Consider the following 21,564-nt stretch of genomic DNA (forward strand, 5'->3'; position numbering starts at 1 on the left):
GTGAAAATAGGTTAGGTGTGAAGGGGTTAAGGTCCTGCTGTTCTGCTAACAGATAAAAACATTTTATATCACGGTAGCAAGAAGATATATTTTTTTGTGTCTATCTGTATCTGCTCATTATTTCACAACTTTTGTACTCAAGATTCAATTAACATTATTTCAACATTAGTTTGTAAAAACAATGCAATTCCCATTTTACGATATGGGTTGGGAAGCCGTTTAGTCACCGACTATAGATATAAAATGTCATATGACACCCAGTTCCTTACCACTTCTAGAATACCTTGCTGTGCATTATTTTCCTTGCAATATCTTTTCTTCATTTACACATTCAATGTCTTTCACTCTAATATCAAATTTGACATGCTTCTCTCTGCTTTGTTACCAAAACTGGGCCATATAAACTGCTTTTTACTGTAGTATTTGACAATTCTGCACTTTGACTTTAAGGTTTAGCCCTACAATGGCATTATATTTTAAAAAGTACAGTATTTGCATGACTATCATTAATATATAGAATAACCCCAACATAAAATTTCTTTCTTGCAACTGTCTTTTATCTTCTCCTTCTGCTCCTCTGTGCAGCTAGCTTCACACAGATGAATGGGCCTTCGAGAGAGAGATTGTAACATTGGCAATTTTAAATTAAAATGAATGAGTTGACCACTGATAATTTTTGGTGTAAGTGTCCAATATTGATTTTTATTGATAGGTCAATACGGTGTTTCAATGTTTTATTAGACTGGGTCATAGGTGCATCTGTTTTTCATGAGTTAGGGTGATGCAGCTGGTATCAGTGGTGGAACCTTCAGCATAGCACATCCATGTTACAACCTGGCTGTCAGATGTTTTATTAGACAGGGTCATTAGGTGCATATGATTCTGCCTAACTGACAGCATTAGAACTACTTGAGATTAGATACAAAGGCAACAGAGGGTGAAAAGAGATTTGGAGGAGTGTCATCATCAAGGGTTGATATAATTTTAGTAATAACTCTTTAAGATGTGGGTAAATTAGCAGGGCAGGCAAAGGAGACATGTCTTCTTATTCTTTATATCATACAGTGTATGGCAATTCGTGAATAATCTAATTAGCTGATTGTTGTCTGTGATGTGAATGCAAGTCTTAAATTTAGTTCAGAAACTTTGGGAGTTGTAAAACAAATAATAACTATGCAGATTATTGTTGGAACTGTTAAATCATATTCTAAATGTTTGTTTTCACTTTATTAAGTAGGTTTAGTTGGTCAGATGGGTTTTATTGAAGTGGATTTTGTTACTTATTTTCTATAATAAAACAATTTACAGAATAACTAGTGAATATAAATACATTTTCAAAAATTACTTACTCAGTAAAGGAGGGAGCCAATTTACATTGACTTCACAATGAGAGTCTAGAAATGTTAAAACTTCTCCTTTAGCCATTGATGCTCCCAGTAACCTGGTGCGAATTAGCCCTTCCCGTTTCTTGGTGCGCACAATTCTGACCTTTGGATAATATGACATGTAATTCTCTAGTTTTTCCCTTAGATGATCTGTAAAACAAAGAAACGTTTTCATTAGGTTTTATGAAAAAAAGCTAATCCAGATTAGTAATGAATATCTACTTAATATTATTTCACATTTAATTGACCCCTCCAAAAATGAAAATACATATTTCAAGGATTTAGGACAATTCACTTTCTGCTCTTGCAAATAGCAATTTTTCTTAAGGCCATTTTCTTAAGAGGACCTGGGAGCGATTGTGCTAATTTCTCTGCATTCATGGTCACTACCATGGCTTTAGTGTGCCAAAAGGAATCACAGTTGTGTTCACATGAAGCCTCTTGGCCAGTCGTATCAGGTGGTGTCTTAATTAGTGCATGGAGCAGAAGAACTCAATGAGCCATTCATTGAGCATGATATCACACACTTAAGCACAATACCGAGATCATCTTTAGTCTATTCTTTAAAAAGGGACTTGTCTGTTAAGAGATTCCCTATAAAGTGAGCCTCTTCATTTTGGGACATCTCAATTGGAGACAGAATTACTTGAGAATTTCATAAGCGGCTTGCTGTTCTCCCCTACTAAAACTTGATGAGGTGATTAACATAAATCTTCTAAATATTATTTTCAGAAATTAATTTATAGAAAATGTTAAATTTAATAATTAGAAAAACTAAATAAATAGGGCATGCTGATCATAAATTATTCCTAATGCCTAGTATTATTTGAACAGTCTCCTGTAAATCAAGCAGACACATATGTATGTCACAAACTAAATAAAGTGTAAAATCAGCATGACTAAATGCTTTTATGAGAAAAATAATTTGGCATACTGTCATCTTTGATAAACACCAGCATGAATAAAATCAATGCTCTTTATTTTATTAAATAAGGGCAAAAATCTTTTATTCTATATAAATACAAAGTTGGCTCCTAAGGTAACTTTATATGCTCCAAGTGAGAAACATATAATCTTTACATTTAGAACAATGGATCAAAAATACATCTACACATGATCCCTATAATTGCATTAAAATGCTATTTAAAAGAAAACATTTATATTTCTCACCAAGATACCACTCATTTTTAAAATAGATTTTGCTTGATAAATAAAGTAATGGAATACTTTGCCAGGACTTGTAAGTCAATCATTATTATTAGTGTTGAGCGAGCATGCTCGACACTGCTCGGTACTCGCCCGAGCATCTCACTACTCGGGATGTTCGGTGAGCACCGAGCATTTCCGGGTTACTCGGGCGGGAGCTCGGGTCTCCACCCTGCACGTTTGACGCTCTTTACAGAGCCAATGAACATTCAGGGATTGCCAGCCAGTCACTGGAATGCCGCAGCCATGTTCTTTGTGGGCATTACAGTGATTGGCTGGCAGCACAGCATCACCTCGAGTATTTAAAACTGGGCGCTGCCATCTTGGACACAGTCGCTCCGGATCAGCCAGTGTAGGGTCAGTGCTGCTGAGCTAGGGAGAGATTTATACTCCAAAATAGTTAGTGTAGGGTCTCTAAAGACTGCCAAATCAAACAAACAGTCCTTCTCAGGACTAATATCCATCCCAGATATCAGGCAGGCAGGCTGTATAGGAGATGCAGTGGTTATACCAGCAAATGCTGCAATACAGTCCTGTGTGCTCCTGTTGGTCAAATTGCTAGACTTATCACCCCGGTCTAAGGGGCCAGGAAAATTTATTTTTTTTTCATCTAAATCCTGTATTTTTTTTTTCCTCAGTCAGACTGTCCAAATACGTGTCTTATTAACCATTTGGTATTCCCCCCCCCCAAAAAAAAAATTGAATGTGTCTGTGACTTTTCAGACATCAATATATCTGTTTAAAAGAGTCTGGTGTAGGCCAGAAAAATATAACTGTGGTTTTGCAGTTCCACGGGTGAAATCTCTGTATTATCCTGTTTTTGGCATTTTTTGACGTAAAAAAAAAAAATAGTAGTAGTGTCTCCCCAACAGGTCAGACACCAATATATCTATTTAAAAGAGTCTGGTGTACGCCATATAACTATAACTGTGGTTTTGCAGTTCCATGGGTCAAATCACTGTATTATCCTTTTTTTGGCATTTTTTACCGTAAAAAAAAACGTAATAGTGTCTCCCTGAGTGGTCAGACACCAATATATCGGTTTAAAAGAGTCTGGTGTAGGCCAGAAAAATATAACTGTGGTTTTGCAGTTCCATGGTTCAAATCTCTGAATTATCCAGCTTTTGGTATTTTTTCTTTAATTAAAAACAGTAAAAGAGTCTCCCTGATTGTTCAGACACAAATAAATCTGTTTAAAAGAGTCTGGTGTAGGCCAGAAAAAAAAAACTGTGGTTTTGCAGTTCCACGTTCAAATCTCTGTATTATTCAGCTTTTGGTATTTTTTCCGTAAAGAAAAACAGTAATAGTGTCTCCCTGATTGTTCAGACACAAATATATCTGTTTGAAAGATTCTGGTGTAGGCCAGAAAAACATAACTGTGGTTTTGCAGTTCCACAGATCAAATCTCTGTATTAACCTCTTTTTGGCATTTTTTGCCGTAAAGAAAAACAGTATTAGTGTCTCCCTGATTGTTCATACACAAATATATCTGTTTAAAAGAGTCTGGTGTAGGCCAGAAAAACATAACTGTGGTTTTGCAGTTTCACGGTTCAAATCTCTGTATTTTCCAGCTTTTGGTATTTTTTCCTTAAAGAAAAACAGTAATAGTGTCTCCCTGATTGTTCAGACACAAATATATCTGTTTGAAAGATTCTGGTGTAGGCCAGAAAAATATAACTGTGGTTTTGCAGTTCCACAGTTCAAATCTCTGTATTATCCAGCTTTTGGTATTTTTTACTTAAAGAAAAACAGTAATAGTGTCTCCCTGATTGTTCAGACACAAATATATCTGTTTGAAAGATTCTGGTGTAGGCCAGAAAAATATAACTGTAGTTTTGGAGTTCCACGGTTCAAATCTCTGTATTATTCAGCTTTTTGCCTGTTTTACTTAAAAAAAAAAATAGTGTCTCCCTATCTGTTCAGTCACAAGTATATCTGTTTAAAAGATTCTAGTGTAGGCCAGAGAAATAAAACTGTGGTTTTCCTCTTCCACGGTTCTAATCTCCTTTTAATTACCCTTTTTAAATTGATAGTGCGAGTGTAAGCTATTTTACTTAATTTACAATGGGCAAGGCGCGCAGCTAGGGACGTGGAACTGGACGTTCTGGTGATGGTGCGTGTAGAGGACGGGGCCGTGTCCAAGGTGAAAATGTGCCACAACAAACAGCCACATCTTCTCGCTCCCACTTCTTGACCGAATTACTAGGGAAGCACACTACAACACCAGTATTGCGAACTGATCAGTGTAATCAGGTTATTAATTGGATAGCAGATAATACTTTCAGTTACCTGGGCACCACCACCTCCGATCTGTCTTCCACGCGGTCAAGTTCTAGTAGCCGTGAGTCTCGACCGCTTACTCCTCCTCACCCTGATGCTCCTTCCTCTCACCAAGCCGAGTGTCGTCAGACAGCAACTGATCCCGCACTTGGACACTCTAAAGAGCTTTTTCTGGTCCATTTCCATATTTGTGCCCTTTGCCTGCTATGCTTGAAGTGGTGGAAGAGGAGATCCCATGTAGCGATGCCCAAATATTTGAACAGGCACAGCCAGAGGAAGTCGACGCAGGCAATTTGTCACAAGAGGTGGACGATGACCAGACACAGTTGCCACGAAGTGAGGAGGAGGATCGTGGTGCTCAAGTGGAAGAGGAGGAGGTAGTGGATGATCTAGTAACTGACCCAACGTGGCAGGAGGACACGCAGAGCGAGGCCAGCAGCACACAGGGGGAGGGAGGCAGAGTACCCCAATAGGCAGGAAGAAGCAGTGTGGTGGCTGCACACAGAAGGCGGGCAATAGCTCCCCGTAACACGAACACGAGGGACGTTGCCAGTACAACCGAGAGGTCTTCCAGAATCTGGAATTCTTTTAAAGACTCTGCTGATAACCCCAAAAAGGCCGTTTGTACCACCTGCCATCCCAGCAGCAGCAGGGGTGACAAAACTACCAGCCTGACCACCACCAGCATGATCAGGCACATGGCAGCAAAGCACCCGACTTTGTGGGGCGAACCCCAGTGTACACGACCAGTGTGAGCGGGTGTCACCACTGCTTCTTCCGCTGTTGTGCATGTAATAGATCCCCCTGTTGTGTGTGCATGGCAATCCCCTGTCCATACTGCATGCAAAGATGCTCCCTCCTCTCAGTCTTCACTTGTTATGGCAGTTTCTCAAGAAACAGCATCCACGTCGACGTCCCACCGCAGCGTTCAATTGTCCATATCCCAAACCTTTGAATGAAAGCGCAAATTCGCAGCCAACGCCAGACAGGCCACAGTCCTAAACTCGCACATTTCACGACTGCTTGCATTGGAAATGCTGCCTTTTAGGCTGGTGGAGACTGAATCAGTCCGCAACCTTATGGCGGTGGCCGTCCCTCAGTACTTGTTCCACAGCCGACACTATTTTGCCAGGTGTGCCATCCCCGCACTACACAAGCACATGTCCCAAAACATCTGCCGTGCCCTCAACAACGCAGTTACTGAGAGAGTCCACATGACAACGGACACGTGGCCAAGTGCTTGTGGCCGGGAACAGTACATCTCCGCGACGGCACACTGGGTAAACATAGTGGAAGCTGGGACCCAGTCGGACCTTGGGACGGAACACATCCTCCCCACACCGAGGATTGCGGGCCCTATGTCTGTCAGAGTTTCCCCCCCAGTGTACAGCTCCTGCATCTCATCCTTCTCCTCATGTTCAGCCTCCATCTCAGATATCACCGCATCAGTTACAAGCTGAAAGCACTGCAGTACTGCCTCAGCCAAGTGGCAACAGGCTGTGCTGAAACTTATAAGCTTAGGTGATAAACCTCACACTGCTTGTGAGTTGTGGACAGCTGTGAAAGAGCAGGCAGGTCTGTGGCTGAGACCGCTGAACCTACATCCAGGCATGGTCGTGTGTGACAATGCCGTAACCTGGTGGCCATTGAGGCGAGGTGAGATCACACACATACCATGCCTGGCTCATGTGCTTAACCTTGTCGTTCAGCGGTTTCTTAAATCATACCCCGAGTTGCCAGATCTGCTCGTCAAAGTACGCCGCCTGTCAGCTCATTTTCGCAAGTCGGCTACAGCTTCCGCCGCCCTTGCTGTTTGCAGCAGCGTTTGCAGCTTCCGGCACACCGACTGGTGTGTGATGTCCCCACACGTTGGAACTCTACCCTCCACATGTTGCAAAGGATTTGTGAGCAGAAGAGAGCAGTTGTGGAGTACCAGCTGCAACAAGGCCATCCATATTCAGGTCAGACTCCACACATAAGACCTCAGGAGTGGACCTGGATGTCTGACATATGTACCATCCTGACAAACTTTGATGAGTCCACCAAGATGGTGAGTGGCGATGACGCCATCACTAGCGTCAGCATCCCACTTGTCTGTCTTTTGCAATGTTCTCTGCAGTGAATTAAAGAGGAGGCATTGCAGCCAGAGTATGATGAGATGGATCAAGAAGCCATAGCGGGCAATTACACATAGCCCAGCCTCATCTCATCCCAAAGTGCATTGGGGGACAATGAGGGAGAGGAGGAGGAGGAGGAGGAGGAGGAAGAACAGGAGCTGGTATCATGCGCTGTAGATGGTAGTACCAGTAAAACTGTCATACCGTCGGTTCAGCGTGGGTGGCCTGAGGACAGGGAGGAGGAGGAGGAGAGCATGGTTAGTCGTCATCTTGGTGAGGACACGGAAGTCTTGCCCGTTACCAGTCTGGCACGCATGGCTGACTTTGTTACGCTGCCTTAACCGTGACCCTCGCGTTGTAAAAATGTTGGGTGACAGTCATTACTGGTTGGTGACACTTTTAGACTGCCGCTACAAGGAGAACTTTCACTCTCTTATTCCTGAGGTGGAGAGGTCTACAAAAATGGGGCAGTACCAGAAGGCCCATGCTGCAGAACTGTTAAAAAAATTCCCACCTGAACACGCTAGCGGCAGAGGTCACAGTTCGCTGACCAACGAAGGCTTACAGGCGAGAGAGACTTAACTCCAATCCAGCAGAGGCAGGGGAACCCTGTCATCATTCTGGGACAATTTTCTGAGACCCGCCCAGCTTACAGGCCCCGAGGCGCGGGGAACTCTCACAAGGAGTGGAAAGATTCAAAAGATGGTGAGGGATTACCTTGCCGACCGTACCAGCATCCTCCGTGATTCCTCTGTGTCTTTTAATTATTGGGTATCCAAGCTGAACACTTGGAATGAACTCGCTCTGTACTGTTATGATCTGCAACATAAACCCAGGAACGATAAGGGAAAGCTGTCCCTACAGTAAGAATAAGCTGAATCCCTACGATGTAGCGGGCTGCCTGTTCCTTGTGAACAGACCCGCCTTTGTCCTCGGCTAGTCTGAACGGAGACCTATAGAATTAAGGGAGGGGTCCCTAAAAGAACTAAGGACTGGGACAAAATCAGGTATTTGAGTCTCATCATCGTCTTCCTCATTGTCTCCACCAACAGGAGTTACAGTTTGGGAATGAGGGTCTACATTATGGTCAGAACCTTCTGCGTCTGGTCCTGGATCCGACTCATAAAGATTCTGGGCATCAGTGCAGATCATTTCCTCATCTGGATTCACAGAAGCGCTGGAGTCGACCTCTGATTCCCAGGCTATAGTATGAGTAAACAGCTCTGCAGACTCAACCATCTGTTCTACCTCATACTCAGACGGGCAGCTGGAGATTTGGGAGCTGTGAGGAAGCAAGTTCGATTGGGGTGACACCTTTGAGGACTGGAGTATTTGTGATGCTGAAGCTGAAGTGGAGGAGAGCCCACTTAAAGGAACACTTGATATCCGTTGAAGCACCTGGTGGTTTTGTGCCTCATCTGGAATTTGTAGCGATTGGCGTGGCCGTAAGAAAGGGATCTTATCACATTGTCCGCTAAAAGAAGTAGACATTTTAGTTTGGCTGGAAGATGGTCTTTCTTCTGCAGATGTTACTGTTGCTTTAACACTTACCCCATGGACACAACCCTTTTTCCCCTTCCCAACACGCCTATTCCCCTTTCCACCAGCAGCAGGCCTTTTTCCACTCATTTTGGTGGTTAACTAATTCACAACTCTGGAGATGTTTGCACAAAAAAACAATGGATGGGAACCAAGCAGAGCTGAGTGGCCAAACTGTGGTATTAGGCCAAAACTATTGGCTGGGTTAGATGCAGAAAAAAATTATATTCAATTTGCAACCTGATGGAGGTCAGTATAGATGGACTAATAGAACAAGTCCCACACACAGCTAGAAGCCCAAATATTTTTTCAGAGGTAGATGCAGAAAAAAATTGTATTCAGTTTGCAACCTGATTGAGGTTAGTATAGATGGACTAATAGAGAAAGTCCCACACATTGCTAGAAGGCCAAATATTTTTTCACAGCTAGATGCAGATAAAAAATATTTTTAATTTGCAACCTGATGGAGGTCAGTATAGATGGACTAATAGAACAAGTCCCACACACTGCTAGAAGGCCAAATATTTTTTCAGAGCTAGATGCAGGCAAAAAAATATTTTTAATTTGCAACCTGATGGAGATCAGTATAGATGGACTAATAGACCAAGTCCCACACACTGCTAGAAGGCCAAATATTTTTTCAGAGCTAGATGCAGACAAAAAAATATTTTTAATTTGCAACCTGATGGAGGTTGTTATGCACACGCCCGGACTGACTGGCGTGTGCGGGTGTTGTGGTTCCACTGGACCATGGACCGGAGAGTGCCTGGAGGGGCGTGACTAAGTATCTGGTCGATCCGACCAAGGTGGCACGACGGCATACGACGCCAGTGCACCAGGGAGAAACCGGGCAGAGGGACCAGGTGCTACTCCAGGTCAAACTCCGGACACGGGGGTTGACCCACACTGGGATTACTGGAACAGGCAGGTTAGGCTGGCACAGACTGGTGGATGTAAGCAAACACGGCAGGTATGCAGATGGGTAGATACAGGCGAGTATGCAGGCAGGGAGGTACTGGCCGAAAGGATGGGCTGGAGCACAGAAAGGTTAAGACCCAGTACAGACTGGGTCACAGAACCGCAGATGCGGTAGACAACCACAGCAGAGAGGGAACGCCCGAAGCGGTGGGCAAGAACAGAGCAGGACGGGGCTGCAGGAGCAGCGAGCACAAGCAGGGCAGGACAGGACTGCCGGAGCAGCGGGCAGAAGCAGGGCAGGACAGGACTGCCGGAGCAGCGGGCAGAAGCAGGGCAGGACAGGACTTCCGGAGCAGCGGGCAGAAGCAGGGCAGGACAGGACTGCCGGAGCAGCGGGCAGAAGCAGGGCAGGACAGGACTGCCGGAGCAGCGGGCAGAAGCAGGGCAGGACAGGACTGCCGGAGCAGCGGGCAGAAGCAGGGCAGGACAGGACTGCCGGAGCAGCGGGCAGAAGCAGGGCAGGACAGGACTGCCGGAGCAGGGGACAGAAGCAGGGCAGGACAGGACTGCCGGAGCAGCGGGCAGAAGCAGGGCAGGACAGTACTGCCGGAGCAGTGAGCAAAAGGGTCAGAGCGGAGCAAGGCTGCCGGAGCAGTGAGCAAAAGGGTCAGAGCGGAGCAAGGCTGCGGAGCAGTAAGCAAAAGGGTCAGAGCGGAGCAAGGCTGCGGAGCAGTGAGCAAGGAGTCAGAGCAGGCTAGAACCGCCGGAGCGGTAAGCAAAGGAGACAGAGCAGACTAGAACCGCCGGAGCGGTGAGCAAAGGAGTCAGAGCAGGCTAGAACCGCCGGAGCGGTGAGCAAAGGAGTCAGAGCAGGCTAGAACTGCCGCAGCGGTGAGCAAAGGAGTCAGAGCAGGCTAGAACCGCCGGAGCGGTGAGCAAAGGAGTGGGTCTGGGAATACGGCCCCCAGAGAGGCAGGACGAACAGGCAAGGAGCATGTTCAGACAGGACAGACAAGATACAGGAGCGGGTCTAGGTAATCGGCCCCTAGAAGGCGGGAGGAACAGGCTAGGAGCGTGTTCAGACAGGTCAGACAAGATACAGGAACGGGTCTAGGTAATCGGCCCCTAGAAGGCAGGAGGAACAGGCTAGGAGCGTGTTCAGACAGGCCTGGAAATACAGCCTCCAGGATAGGCAGACAAGAGAACACAGAACGGAACCTGGCACCTTCAGAGTGCAAGCACACACTGAATGAAACACTATGCTCAGGCAGGAATAGATGGGAGCAGCAGAGCTATATACCAGGTGACAGACAGCAATAGGCTGAGGACGCACAAGGGGTGTGACCCACAGCAGGTACAAAAAGCAGGAAGTGATCGGGCGCCGCCCTTAAGCAGCAGAAACAGACACAAACAGACAGCATGTAGGGAAGCCAGAGAGACATTCTGGACTGGAGATCAAGTGCGCGCTCTTGCACAGTGGGAGATGGACCACCATGCAAGGACGCCGCCAGGTATGTTACAGAGGTCAGTATAGATGGACTAATAGAACAAGTCCCACACACTGCTAGAAGGCCAAATATTTTTTCAGAGCTAGATGCAGACAAAAAATTATTTTGAATTTGCAACCTGATGGAGGTCAGTATAGATGGACTAGTAGAACAAGTCCCACACACTGCTAGAAGGACAAATATTTTTTCAGAGCTAGATGCAGAAAAAAATGATATTCAATTTGCAACCTGATGGAGGTCAGTATAGATGGACTAATAGAATGATGCTATGCCCAAAAGGTTTTACTTCACTAGGTGCAGTAAAAAAATTGGTATTCTATACACAGGTGGTGTATCTTGCAACACAGATAGGCTACTCCAATGACTAACACACTCTGCAATCGGCCAAAAAGGATTAGCTTTGCTAGATTCAGCCAAATGCTGTGAAAAAAACTACTTGCACAGCACTGGCACAGACCTGCTTGGCAAAAACTTATAGGAACTGATGTAACTTAGTCCTGAAAAGGACAGCAATTACAATTAGTCTTTACTCCCACAACCTATCTATTTAAGAGCACAGACCAGCCTGATTAAAGTCGTAGGAAATGCTGTAACCTAGTCCTTTAAAGGACTGGAATCACAACTATTCCCTACTCCCAAGCTATCTGTAGATTTGTGCGAAAATTGGCTTGAAATTAACAAGGTATAGCGCACACAGCAACAGCGGTGCCGTCTAACACGCAGCTGCAGCAGTGAGAAAATGGTGGCGACGGGGAAAATGGCTGGGTCTTATAGGGCAAGGACATGTGACATACACTGCCAATGACACATGCCCTTGCTTGTGTGAAAAAAAGCACTTCGCTCCGTGTGTGCGCTGCTGATAGGCTGACAGATTACATCTCCCCACTGTAAATGCGGGAAAGAGAAAAAAAAATGGAGATCTTCATTATTCCTGCAGAGATCCATCCCCTGCCCCTCCCCCCGCCCCGCTGTACACTCAAACTGCGTATTAACATTAATTTTCATCATTACTGAGAAAAAATCCAGTTATGATTTTGGTGCACGAACAGTTATCGAACATAACCTCGAACAGCCGAATTTTTCTCAAATCGTTCTTGTTCGCCGAACGGCTCGAACACCGCCCAAAACAGCTCGAATTTGAGATTGGAGAACAGTTCGAGTCGAACAACGCTCATCTCTAATCATTAGGCTGAAGGGAAAAGGCCCACCCCTGTGGTTCTTTGCGCAACAGTGACATAATAAAACCAATGCGCTGTGATTCATTCCCAGAGGATCTTGGTCTCAACCGAAAATATAACAAACAAGCATTTTTAAAGTAAAAAAAATCTTGCTGTTTACCATAAAAAACATCAGGCAGCCCTTCCTTGGGTTCAAAAAAATGCGCTCCAGGACAGCTACTCATGCATTGCTGAAGCTCGGCCACCTCCAGAGACAATCCCTGCAGGCGTTGAGCCAAATCCTGGACGGAAACCATACTGATCCCCGAATTTTCTTTCCTTTTAGTTTTTTTTTTTTTTTTTTTAGGCTGGACTTACTGTTATGATCTGCAATATAAACTAAAGAAAGATAAGGGAAAGCTGTCCCTACAGTAAGACTAAGCTGAATCCCTACGATGTAGCGGGCTGCCTGTTCCTTGTGAACAGACCCGCCTTCGTCCTCGGCTTGTCTGAACGGAGACCTATAGAATTAAGGGAGGGGTCCCTAAAAGAACTAAGGACTGCGACAAAAAATGGGACACCTCCTAAACAGAAGTTGTTGCGGAACAAAAAGTACTAAAGGTCCCAGAGGACCAAGAACTGACAGAGAAAGGCACCGAAGCACCTGGCTAGAGAGACAGTCAAAACAACACTGAAGTCCAGCAAAGCCAGAAGGGCGGAGCTGGAATATTTAAGCAGCTGGTCACGTGACCGCAAAACACAAGATAGCAAAAACTAACAGTAGGGTTCTAACATGTACGCCTTGGAGGTCCTGGCCTGCCCTGCTGCTAGCATGTTATCGGAGCATGTTTTTAGTGCCGCTGGGGGAATTATAACTGATAAGCGCACTCGCCTGTCAACTGACAATGCTGACAAGCTGACCATTATCAAAATGAACAAGGGCTGGATTTGGCCAGACTTCTCATCACCACCAAATGACAGCAGAGTAACATAAAGTCAAATCCACTGTGTTATTTCGGGAGGTGAATTCCCATGCACCTCTTCACACCCACACATGGGTATACTCTTCCTCATTTTGGCTGTATTTTGCTCTTCTCCTTATCCTCAGCCTCCACCACCACTATAGCACCAGTGTTGCCAGCATTGCAAGCTCCTCCCTCCTAATTTTTGGCAGCTTTTGCTTGGAAGGCATAGGCAAAGACTATGGGAGACCCACTCCCCAATAATGGGAATAATGTTTTTAAGATGCTGTACTGCATGGCTCTTCCAAGGGGCATTAAAACCGTCTTGTTAAGCTACAGCGACCTCCACCACATTTCAAGGGTCAATGATATTGTCTTTTTATTCCACTGTGACCTCCTCGTCTCTTCCAAGGGGCATTAAAACCATCTTGTTAAGCTACTGCGACCTCCACCACTTTTCCCAGGGGCATTGATGTTGTCTTTTTATTCTACTGTGAGCGCCTCGTCTCTTCCAAGGGGCATTAAAACCATCTTGTTAACCTACTGCAACCTCCATGTCTCTTCCAGGGGGCATTAAAATCATCTTGTTAAGTTACTGCAACCTCCACCACTTTTCCAAGGGGCATTAAAACCGTCTTGTTAAGCTACTGCAACCTCCACGTCTCTTCCAATGGGTATTAAAACCATCTAGATAAGCTACTGCGTCCTCCACGTCTCTTCCAAGGGGCATTAAAACCGTCTTGTTAAACCATTCTGAACTCCACAGATCTTCCAAGGGGCATTGAAATGTTGTTTTTAATTAACTCTAACTTCCATGACTCTTCCAACGGGCATTGCATTTCCTCCTAATTTTAGTCAGCTTTTGCTTTTCAATGCATAGGCGAACACTAAGGGAGACCCACTCCTCAATAATGGTAGAAGGTTTTTAGTATGCTGTAATCCACGTCTTTTTCAAGGGCCATTGCAGTTCCTCATAATGTTTGGAAAGCCTTCCATTCACTGCTTACGCCAACAGTGCACAGGAGACCCAGTTACTATAAATGGAAAAAATGGTTTAGTTAAGGCCCTCTGACCTCCATATCACTTTCAAGGGGCATTGGAGTGCCTCAAAATTTTTGGTAGGCATTTGACTCACTTTATGCCCTATAGCTGTGTAGCCGAACCACTCCTTTTGGTACAGAAACATATCCTACAAGACATGTGTGGTTGACTGGCCTGATATTGATGTGAATGGTCCCTGTTCTTCCTGCTCTTTCTCCTTTGCCACCACCTCATCCATCATTCATCACCTGAAGCTTTGTTTTAACGGAAGTCATAGATATGCGCCAAAACGCTGACCACCTCATGCCTAGCCGCTACTGCATACATGCGCTTGCATTCCAAGGATCAGAAAGCTAAGGAGATGGATGGCCTCATAATCATGAATAATTTACTCGTTGTGTAGGAGGCCGACCACTGCTGCTGTCTACCTTTTGAACTTTGTGTTGAAGCCTGATTGATCCAGAACCCGCAATCCTTTATGTCTGGAGGACATGTTGCATCCCAGTGTCCAACTGTGTCCCGGCTTCCACAATATTAACCCAGAGTGAAGGGGTGAGATGGACCATCCCTGGCCACATTCACTTGTCCATGTGTTTGTGATTAGGCTGTCCTTCAGATAGGGGCGGCTGGGGACGGTTTATGGACACCCGGCCGCCCCAAGGTGGCTGGGGACCGTGTGTGGATACCTGGCCGTGGGGTGGCTGGGGACTGAGTATGGATACCAGGCCACCGACGCAGCCATGACTTGGTGGCCAGATTCCGCCTCCACATGCATAAAAGGTCCAATTTCAAGTGCAAGCAAGCTAGCAGTATGGTATTGCAGCCTGGGGGTGGGTGGGTGGCAGACTGCACACTTACGCTTGAATTCAAAGAAAACAAAGCAGATGCTAACTTCTATCATCATCATGCTCCTCACCTTGGCACTCTCAACTCCCCTGATGGAGAAGCCAGGGCCCACCGGAGGAGTCTGGTTGTCTGGTGGGCTCGGCCAATGCTGCCCTAAAGCAGGCCATGGTAAGAAAAGTGTGGGGAAGTTGACAGGAGAAATAAGGGTGGCTGGGGACCGAGCGTGGACACCCGGTCTCTGGGCGCCTGTGGACTGAGTATGGATACCAGGCCGCCGACGCAGCCATGACGTTGTGGCCAGATTCCGCCTCCACATGCCTAAAAGGCCCAATTACAAGTGCAAGTAAGCTATCAGTATGGTATTGCAGCCTGGGGGTTGGTGGGTGGCAGGCTGAACCCTTACGCTTGCATTCCAAGAAAACAAAGCAGATGCTAACTTCTATCATTATCATGCTCCTCACCTTGGCACTCTCAACTCCCCTGATGGAGAAGCCAGGGCCCACCGGAGGAGTCTGGTTGTCTGGTGGGCTCGTCCAATGCTGCCCTAAAGCAGGCTGGGCTAAGAAAAGTGTGTGGGGGGAAGTTGACAGGAGAAATAGGGGCGGCTGGGGACCGTGTGTGGACACCCGGCCGTGGGGCGGCTGGGGACTGAGTATGGACACCCGGCCGCCCCCTGGCGGCTGGTGACCGAGCGTGGACACCCAGCCGTCGGGCAGCTGGGGGCTGAGTATGGATACCAGGCCACCGACCCAGCCATGACGTGGTGGCCAGACTCCGCCTCCACATGCCTAAAAGGCCCCAATTTCAAGTGCAAGCAAGCTAGCAGTATGGTATTGCAGCCTGGGGGTGGGTGGGAGGCAGGCTGCATACTTGCGCTTGCATTGTAAGGAATGGGGGAGGTACAATTGAACACTGCCCTGGGTCAAGGACTTGCACGGGGATTGTTGCAAGTCTGCATCTTCTGATGCGGCAAGGATCACTTCTGATGGGCACACTTTTAGGCAGTGACCTGGGTGTCAGAGATGCTTCCAGGGGACTTCCCCATGCTGTTCCCATATCTTTTCAGCACTGTATGCATGTGTCACACAGCACATGGCCAGATAAGATTGTAAAATGACATTTCCCGGTGAATGCATTTGACACGGTTGAAAACAATACAAAAGTGCAAAAACGCATAAAAAGTGCTACTTGTTAACATAGCCCAAGGTGTGGAGGAGTATTTTTGTTTTGGGTTATTTATTTTACCTTATACACAAGTCTTTACCCTGGAAAGGAAGTTCCTTAACATATTTACAGGAAAACCGTTTCATTTTCGTTTTTGAACGTTTTATTGTGAGCCCGTAAAAGTGGCTTAATACCTCTGACCACGTTGTTGACAGCAGTGACCTGGGGGTCAGAAATGCTTCCTGGGGCAATGCCCATGCTGTCTCCATGTCTTTTGAGCACTGTCACTATCGTTTTGGGCACTTTTTAGGCTTTCTACAGACTGCCGGGGGTGCCGCGTCAAAAATGCTCGGGTCTCCCATAGACTAACATTGGGCTCATTGCTCGGGTCGAGCACCCGAGTATCACGGCGAGCTCAGCCCGAGCTTCGAGCACCCGAGCATTTTAGTGCTCGCTCAACACTAATTATTATTTAAAACTCAAAGCCTTAAGAACAATGGCTGGTTGGCATTCGATTGTAATTTGCTTATTTTGTGTCTATGAAAATATCTTATCCTCTTACCAACATATGACATACTGTTACATCATATTTTGTCTCTCTGACCTTTATGCATTCTCAGGAACTGAACCAGCATCTTCCCGGCAGATGATGACTGTCATATTCAGTAGAGCTTTATCCACGGCTGTTAACCTGCTAAATTCCGCTATCAATCTCTTGACAGCGGCATTTACAGCTCTTCGGCAGGGGGGTGCATCACTCTATGATGCAATCACTGATGAGTTTCCATGATGGCCTGCTGAAGACCTCCATGCCTGTCATGACGGTTCTCCTATGAATGCCATCTACTATATTATGCTACATATATGATGTTTTGCTATTTACAGCAATGCTGTGGTATTTATGTACAAAGCACAACTGATCAGATTATCAAAATTTACAGTGAAAAGTAGAAAAAAAATATATATATATAAAAGTTCAAATCACTCACATTTCCTCCTTTAAAAGTAAAGAAATAAAAAATACACATATGTGGTATTAGACAAAAAACTAGAAGCACTGGTGCTTGGTTCGTTAGATCGTATTTACATCCATAAAACACGATCCCCCCACTGCTGTATTGAGCTGGCCATTACCACATGTTGCTATTAAAGTTTATATGAATATAAAAGAAATGTGCTCAATTAGTGCTGTTGGTTTCCGACCTCTGGATATATAAATGTCCTTAGTTGGTCATTTGAATATAGCACAGTTGGAAAAAGGATGATATATGATCCTATAGGTATTGCAGATCCATGTATGTGCACTGAATAGCTTAAGTATGATGTGAACAACGCCACATGCGACTAAACATATGAAGTAGCGTGGCAGTAGACTCAGTTCCCCCAAATCATAGAGGTGTGCTGGGCTTGCCGCTTCTTATATGAACCCTCTGGGTCTAAGTCACTGACCTTTTGGTAATAATGATGGGAGTGATGATCCTTTCATCTACTGGGAGTGATGATCCTTTCAACTACTGGTGTAATGCATATGTGGTATTATTAAATCAGTAAAAGTCCAATCTATAAAAATATAAAATTAATTAACCTGATCATTAAACTGAGTGATGAGCAAAAATTCCTTCACGCTAGAGTTAAGTTTTTTTAGCAGCCACAGGTAATCAAAACATTGTATCTGGACACAAGTACATTTTTTGACAAATTTCCAAATATTTTTAGTCGTTAAAATAAAAAGAAACCTAAGCATCTTTGGTATCTCCTTAATTGTACAGAACTGGAGAATCATATTATCAGTTAATTTTTACCATATACGGAACATGGAAAATAAAAACAATTGTGGAATTGCAATTTTTTTTCGCGCCTGTAATGTTTTGCCCATTTTCCAATACATGCATCACATGGTAAAATGAATGGTTTTATTCAAGAGTACAGCTCATCTTGCAAAAAACAAGCCTTTATATAGCAATGTTGATGGAAAATTATTCACAGAAAAACACTTCCAATACAATTTCTTTATTTATTACTCATTAAAACCTAGGTTGGCTAGAATCCATTAATATATCTAATATTCCACATCAATATCACTCTGTATGATTGCATGATTTTTAAATAATTAAATTGCTTTTTATTGCATAAAAAGTATTTCATCACCTACCAACCAGCAAGAATTCTGGCTCTCACAGACCTGTTAGTTTTTCTTTATGAAGCCCTCCTACTCTGCACTCATTACCTGTATTAATAGCACCTGTTTGAACTTGTTACCTGTATAAAAGACACCCGTCCACACACTCAATTGATCACAGTCCAATCTCTCCAACATGGCCAAGACTAAATAGCTGTCTAAGGACAATAGGGACAAAATTGTAGACCTGCACAAGGCTGGGATGGACTACAGGACAATAGGCAAGCAGCTTGGTGAGAAGGCAACAACTGTTGGCGCAATTGTTAGAAAAAGAAAGAAACACAAGATGATTGTCAATCTTCCTTGGTCTGGGGCTCCATGCAAGATCTCGCCTTGTGGGGTAATGATGATTCTGAGAAAGGTCAGGAATCAGTCAAGAACTACATGGGAGGACATGGTCAATGACCTGAAGAGAGCTGAGACCACAATCTCAAACATTACTGTTAGTAGCACACTACGTCATTATGGATTAAAATTCTGGATGATCCAAAGTCATGGGAGAAGGTCATGGGGTCAGATGAAACCAAAATGAAACTTTTTGGTATCAACTCTACTCGTCATATTTGGAGGAAGAAGAAGGATGAGTGCAACATCAAGAACACCCAACCGTGACGCATGGTGTGGGAAACATCATAATTTGGGGGTGCTTTTCTGCAAAGGGGACAGAACGACTGCAACCGAATTGAAGGGAGGATGGATGGGGTCATGTATCATGAGATTTTGGCCAACATCTTCCTCCCTTCGGTAAGAGCATTAAAGATGGGTTGTGACTGGGTCTTCCAGCATGACAATGACTCGAAACACACAGCCAGGGTAACTAAGGAGTGGCTCTATAGGAAGAATTTCAAGGTCCTGAACCTAATAGAAAATATTTAGAGGGAGCTGAAACTCAATGTTGCCCAGAAACAGCCCCAAAACCTGAAAGAACTGGATTAGATCTGTATGGAGGAGTGTGCCAAAATCCCTGCTGCAGTGTGTATAAACTTGGTCAAGAACTACAGGAAACCTCTATAATTGCAAACAAAGGTTTCTGTACCAAATATTAAGTTCTTTTGTATCAAATACTTATTTCATGCAATAAAGTGCTATATATGCTGGATTTATTTTAAGAAACTGTCTCTCACAGATGAAGTGTACCTATGATAAAAATTACAAACTTCTCCATTCTTTGTAGGTCGGAAAACTTGCAAAATTGGTAGTGTATCAAATACTTATTTTCCCCATGGTATATTGTATACACAGTGCTTGTTCATTAATGTACATTGAGGGCTCAGGAAGGCAGATATGGTAATAAATTATCTCTGTCTTCTCTGCAGGGAATCCAGCTTTGTATGAAAGACAATTCCCTGCTTCGGCAGCTGCACGATGACTTGCAGCAGTTTATTCTGCATTCATGTTTTAGAATCGTCTGGACATTTAATGGTAATTGGCAGTACAGAAGTAGTTAATTTACAAATAACCAAAATTGGTCCCTTGACATTTGTACAGTACCTTCCTACATGTTAAGTTATACCCCTTTGCAATTAAATAAGCCCTTTCAATCAGCCACATCCATTGATAGACAAATCATAGAAAGTCTTTAGAGCAATAAACATGCTGCATATATTGAACGCTTATTAAATCTCCCCCATTGTTCCTTGTTATTGTTAATATAATTAATTTAAAGATTTCTTAGGTTCCCTAATAAACCAAGTATTTGATGGAGAAAACGATTTTGATACTACTCTTGATACATATATTGTAAACTTTGCAAATATTTTGAGTCTGTACCTCTTTTCAAAGGAGCCAAACTTTAATGATTCGTATAGATGTATATAGTGTAAATATCTATAATTTCTATTGGTCCTGTTAATTGATATTTTAATAATGGAGGGTTTCATTCTTGGTTGGTATCTTTTTGCCTAGATAGAACAGATTTCAGCTTCCCTTTTTCTTTGCTATCCTTACATTCAGGACAAGACTAATTTTATCTAGGGGCAGGTAAATTGTCAGAATCACGCCTACAGGGTGCTATATATAGATAGGTTGGAACTAGGGATCACCAGGGTTATTTGCTGAGTACTTTGATTTTATATTTAGAGGTTCTAAAAGTTGTGTTTTTTTCATGTTTAGTATATATATTTCCAAAATAGAATTGAATCAATCTTCAAAAAAATAGATTCTCTATTAATGTTTTAAAATGTAAATTATTCTAAACCTAGAATCTCAAATCAGTGCATGCAAGATCATTGCTCCTATAAAACAGAGCACTTCAAAGCTCAATTCTTTGAAGCAAAGGGACCCCATCAATCAGTAAATTATAGCATTTTCCTGTGCTAAGTTGGGGTAGCTCCTTTGATAAAAGATTGAATCTTTAAAGCCTCATTCGCCAGTCATCTTGACATTATATATTATACATAGAGCAGCCCTGAAGGAAACTGAACACTTTACAAAATCATATTTTAGGCAAGTAAATCATGGGATACATATAGCGAAATGAAAAACACCAAGGAATGCAAGTTAAGGTCTGAATGTGCCAAAATTCATGACCTTTAAATATGAAATGTTGATGCACAGGTTTTGAATTTTACAACTTAAACAATGCATGAAAACTATTATAAGGTGTAAAAAATATCTTGATGCAAAAACTGTAAAAACATAAACCATTGTACATGTCAAGTTAGGTGCCCAAGTACACTTCTCTACCTCAAGAAAGCTTACTGCATTAAGCTACGTGTGTTAAATTAGAAAATGCTACATCTTTAACAGTTGTGATAGTCAACAAATTACTATGATAAGTTATTTCATCAACCAAATGGATTTCCAAATTTGTGACCATATATAGTTTTATTGCTTTAAGGGGAATTGTACATTTAAGTAATTATTCAAAATAAGCTGATCTGTGTGTGTACCACTTAGTAATTTGCAGTTGACTTTGAGCTGGTAGGAGGATACGATCTGCTATGAGCTCTATGATCTTTTCAATACAAATCAATACAAATCATAGCCCAGAGAGGTATGCCAGCACTTATTAATTTTTAGTATACAGAGAAAAGTAGCAGCAGCATGAAGGTCAACATTCAGTACAGACCAAAGGTTTCGACACACCTTCTCATTTAAAGATTTTTCTGTATTTTCATGATTATGAAAATTATACATTCACACTGAAGGCATGAAAACTATGAACTTGGCCTTCTCTTGATGAGCTTCAAGTGGTAGTCACCGGAAATGGTTTTCACTTCACAGGTGTGCCCTGTCAGGTTTAATAAGTGGGATTTCTTGC

General features: G+C 43.7%; 1 protein-coding gene across 2 annotated transcripts in view; it reads right to left on the reverse strand.

The window, feature by feature from the left end:
- GALNTL6 (polypeptide N-acetylgalactosaminyltransferase like 6) overlaps nucleotides 1-21,564 on the reverse strand; it is a 3,351,701-nt gene that overhangs the window by 1,082,295 nt on the left and 2,247,842 nt on the right. For both annotated transcript variants that reach the window (XM_073656298.1, XM_073656306.1), the window contains exon 5: nucleotides 1,350-1,535. In XM_073656298.1, the coding sequence (XP_073512399.1) occupies nucleotides 1,350-1,535 (186 nt within the window). The remainder of the gene's footprint in view (nucleotides 1-1,349; nucleotides 1,536-21,564) is intronic.

Source organism: Phyllobates terribilis, unplaced genomic scaffold, assembly GCF_046119375.1.
Source record: "Phyllobates terribilis strain yellow unplaced genomic scaffold, ASM4611937v1 Scaffold_1__5_contigs__length_1240528914, whole genome shotgun sequence".
NCBI lineage: Eukaryota > Metazoa > Chordata > Amphibia > Anura > Dendrobatidae > Phyllobates > Phyllobates terribilis.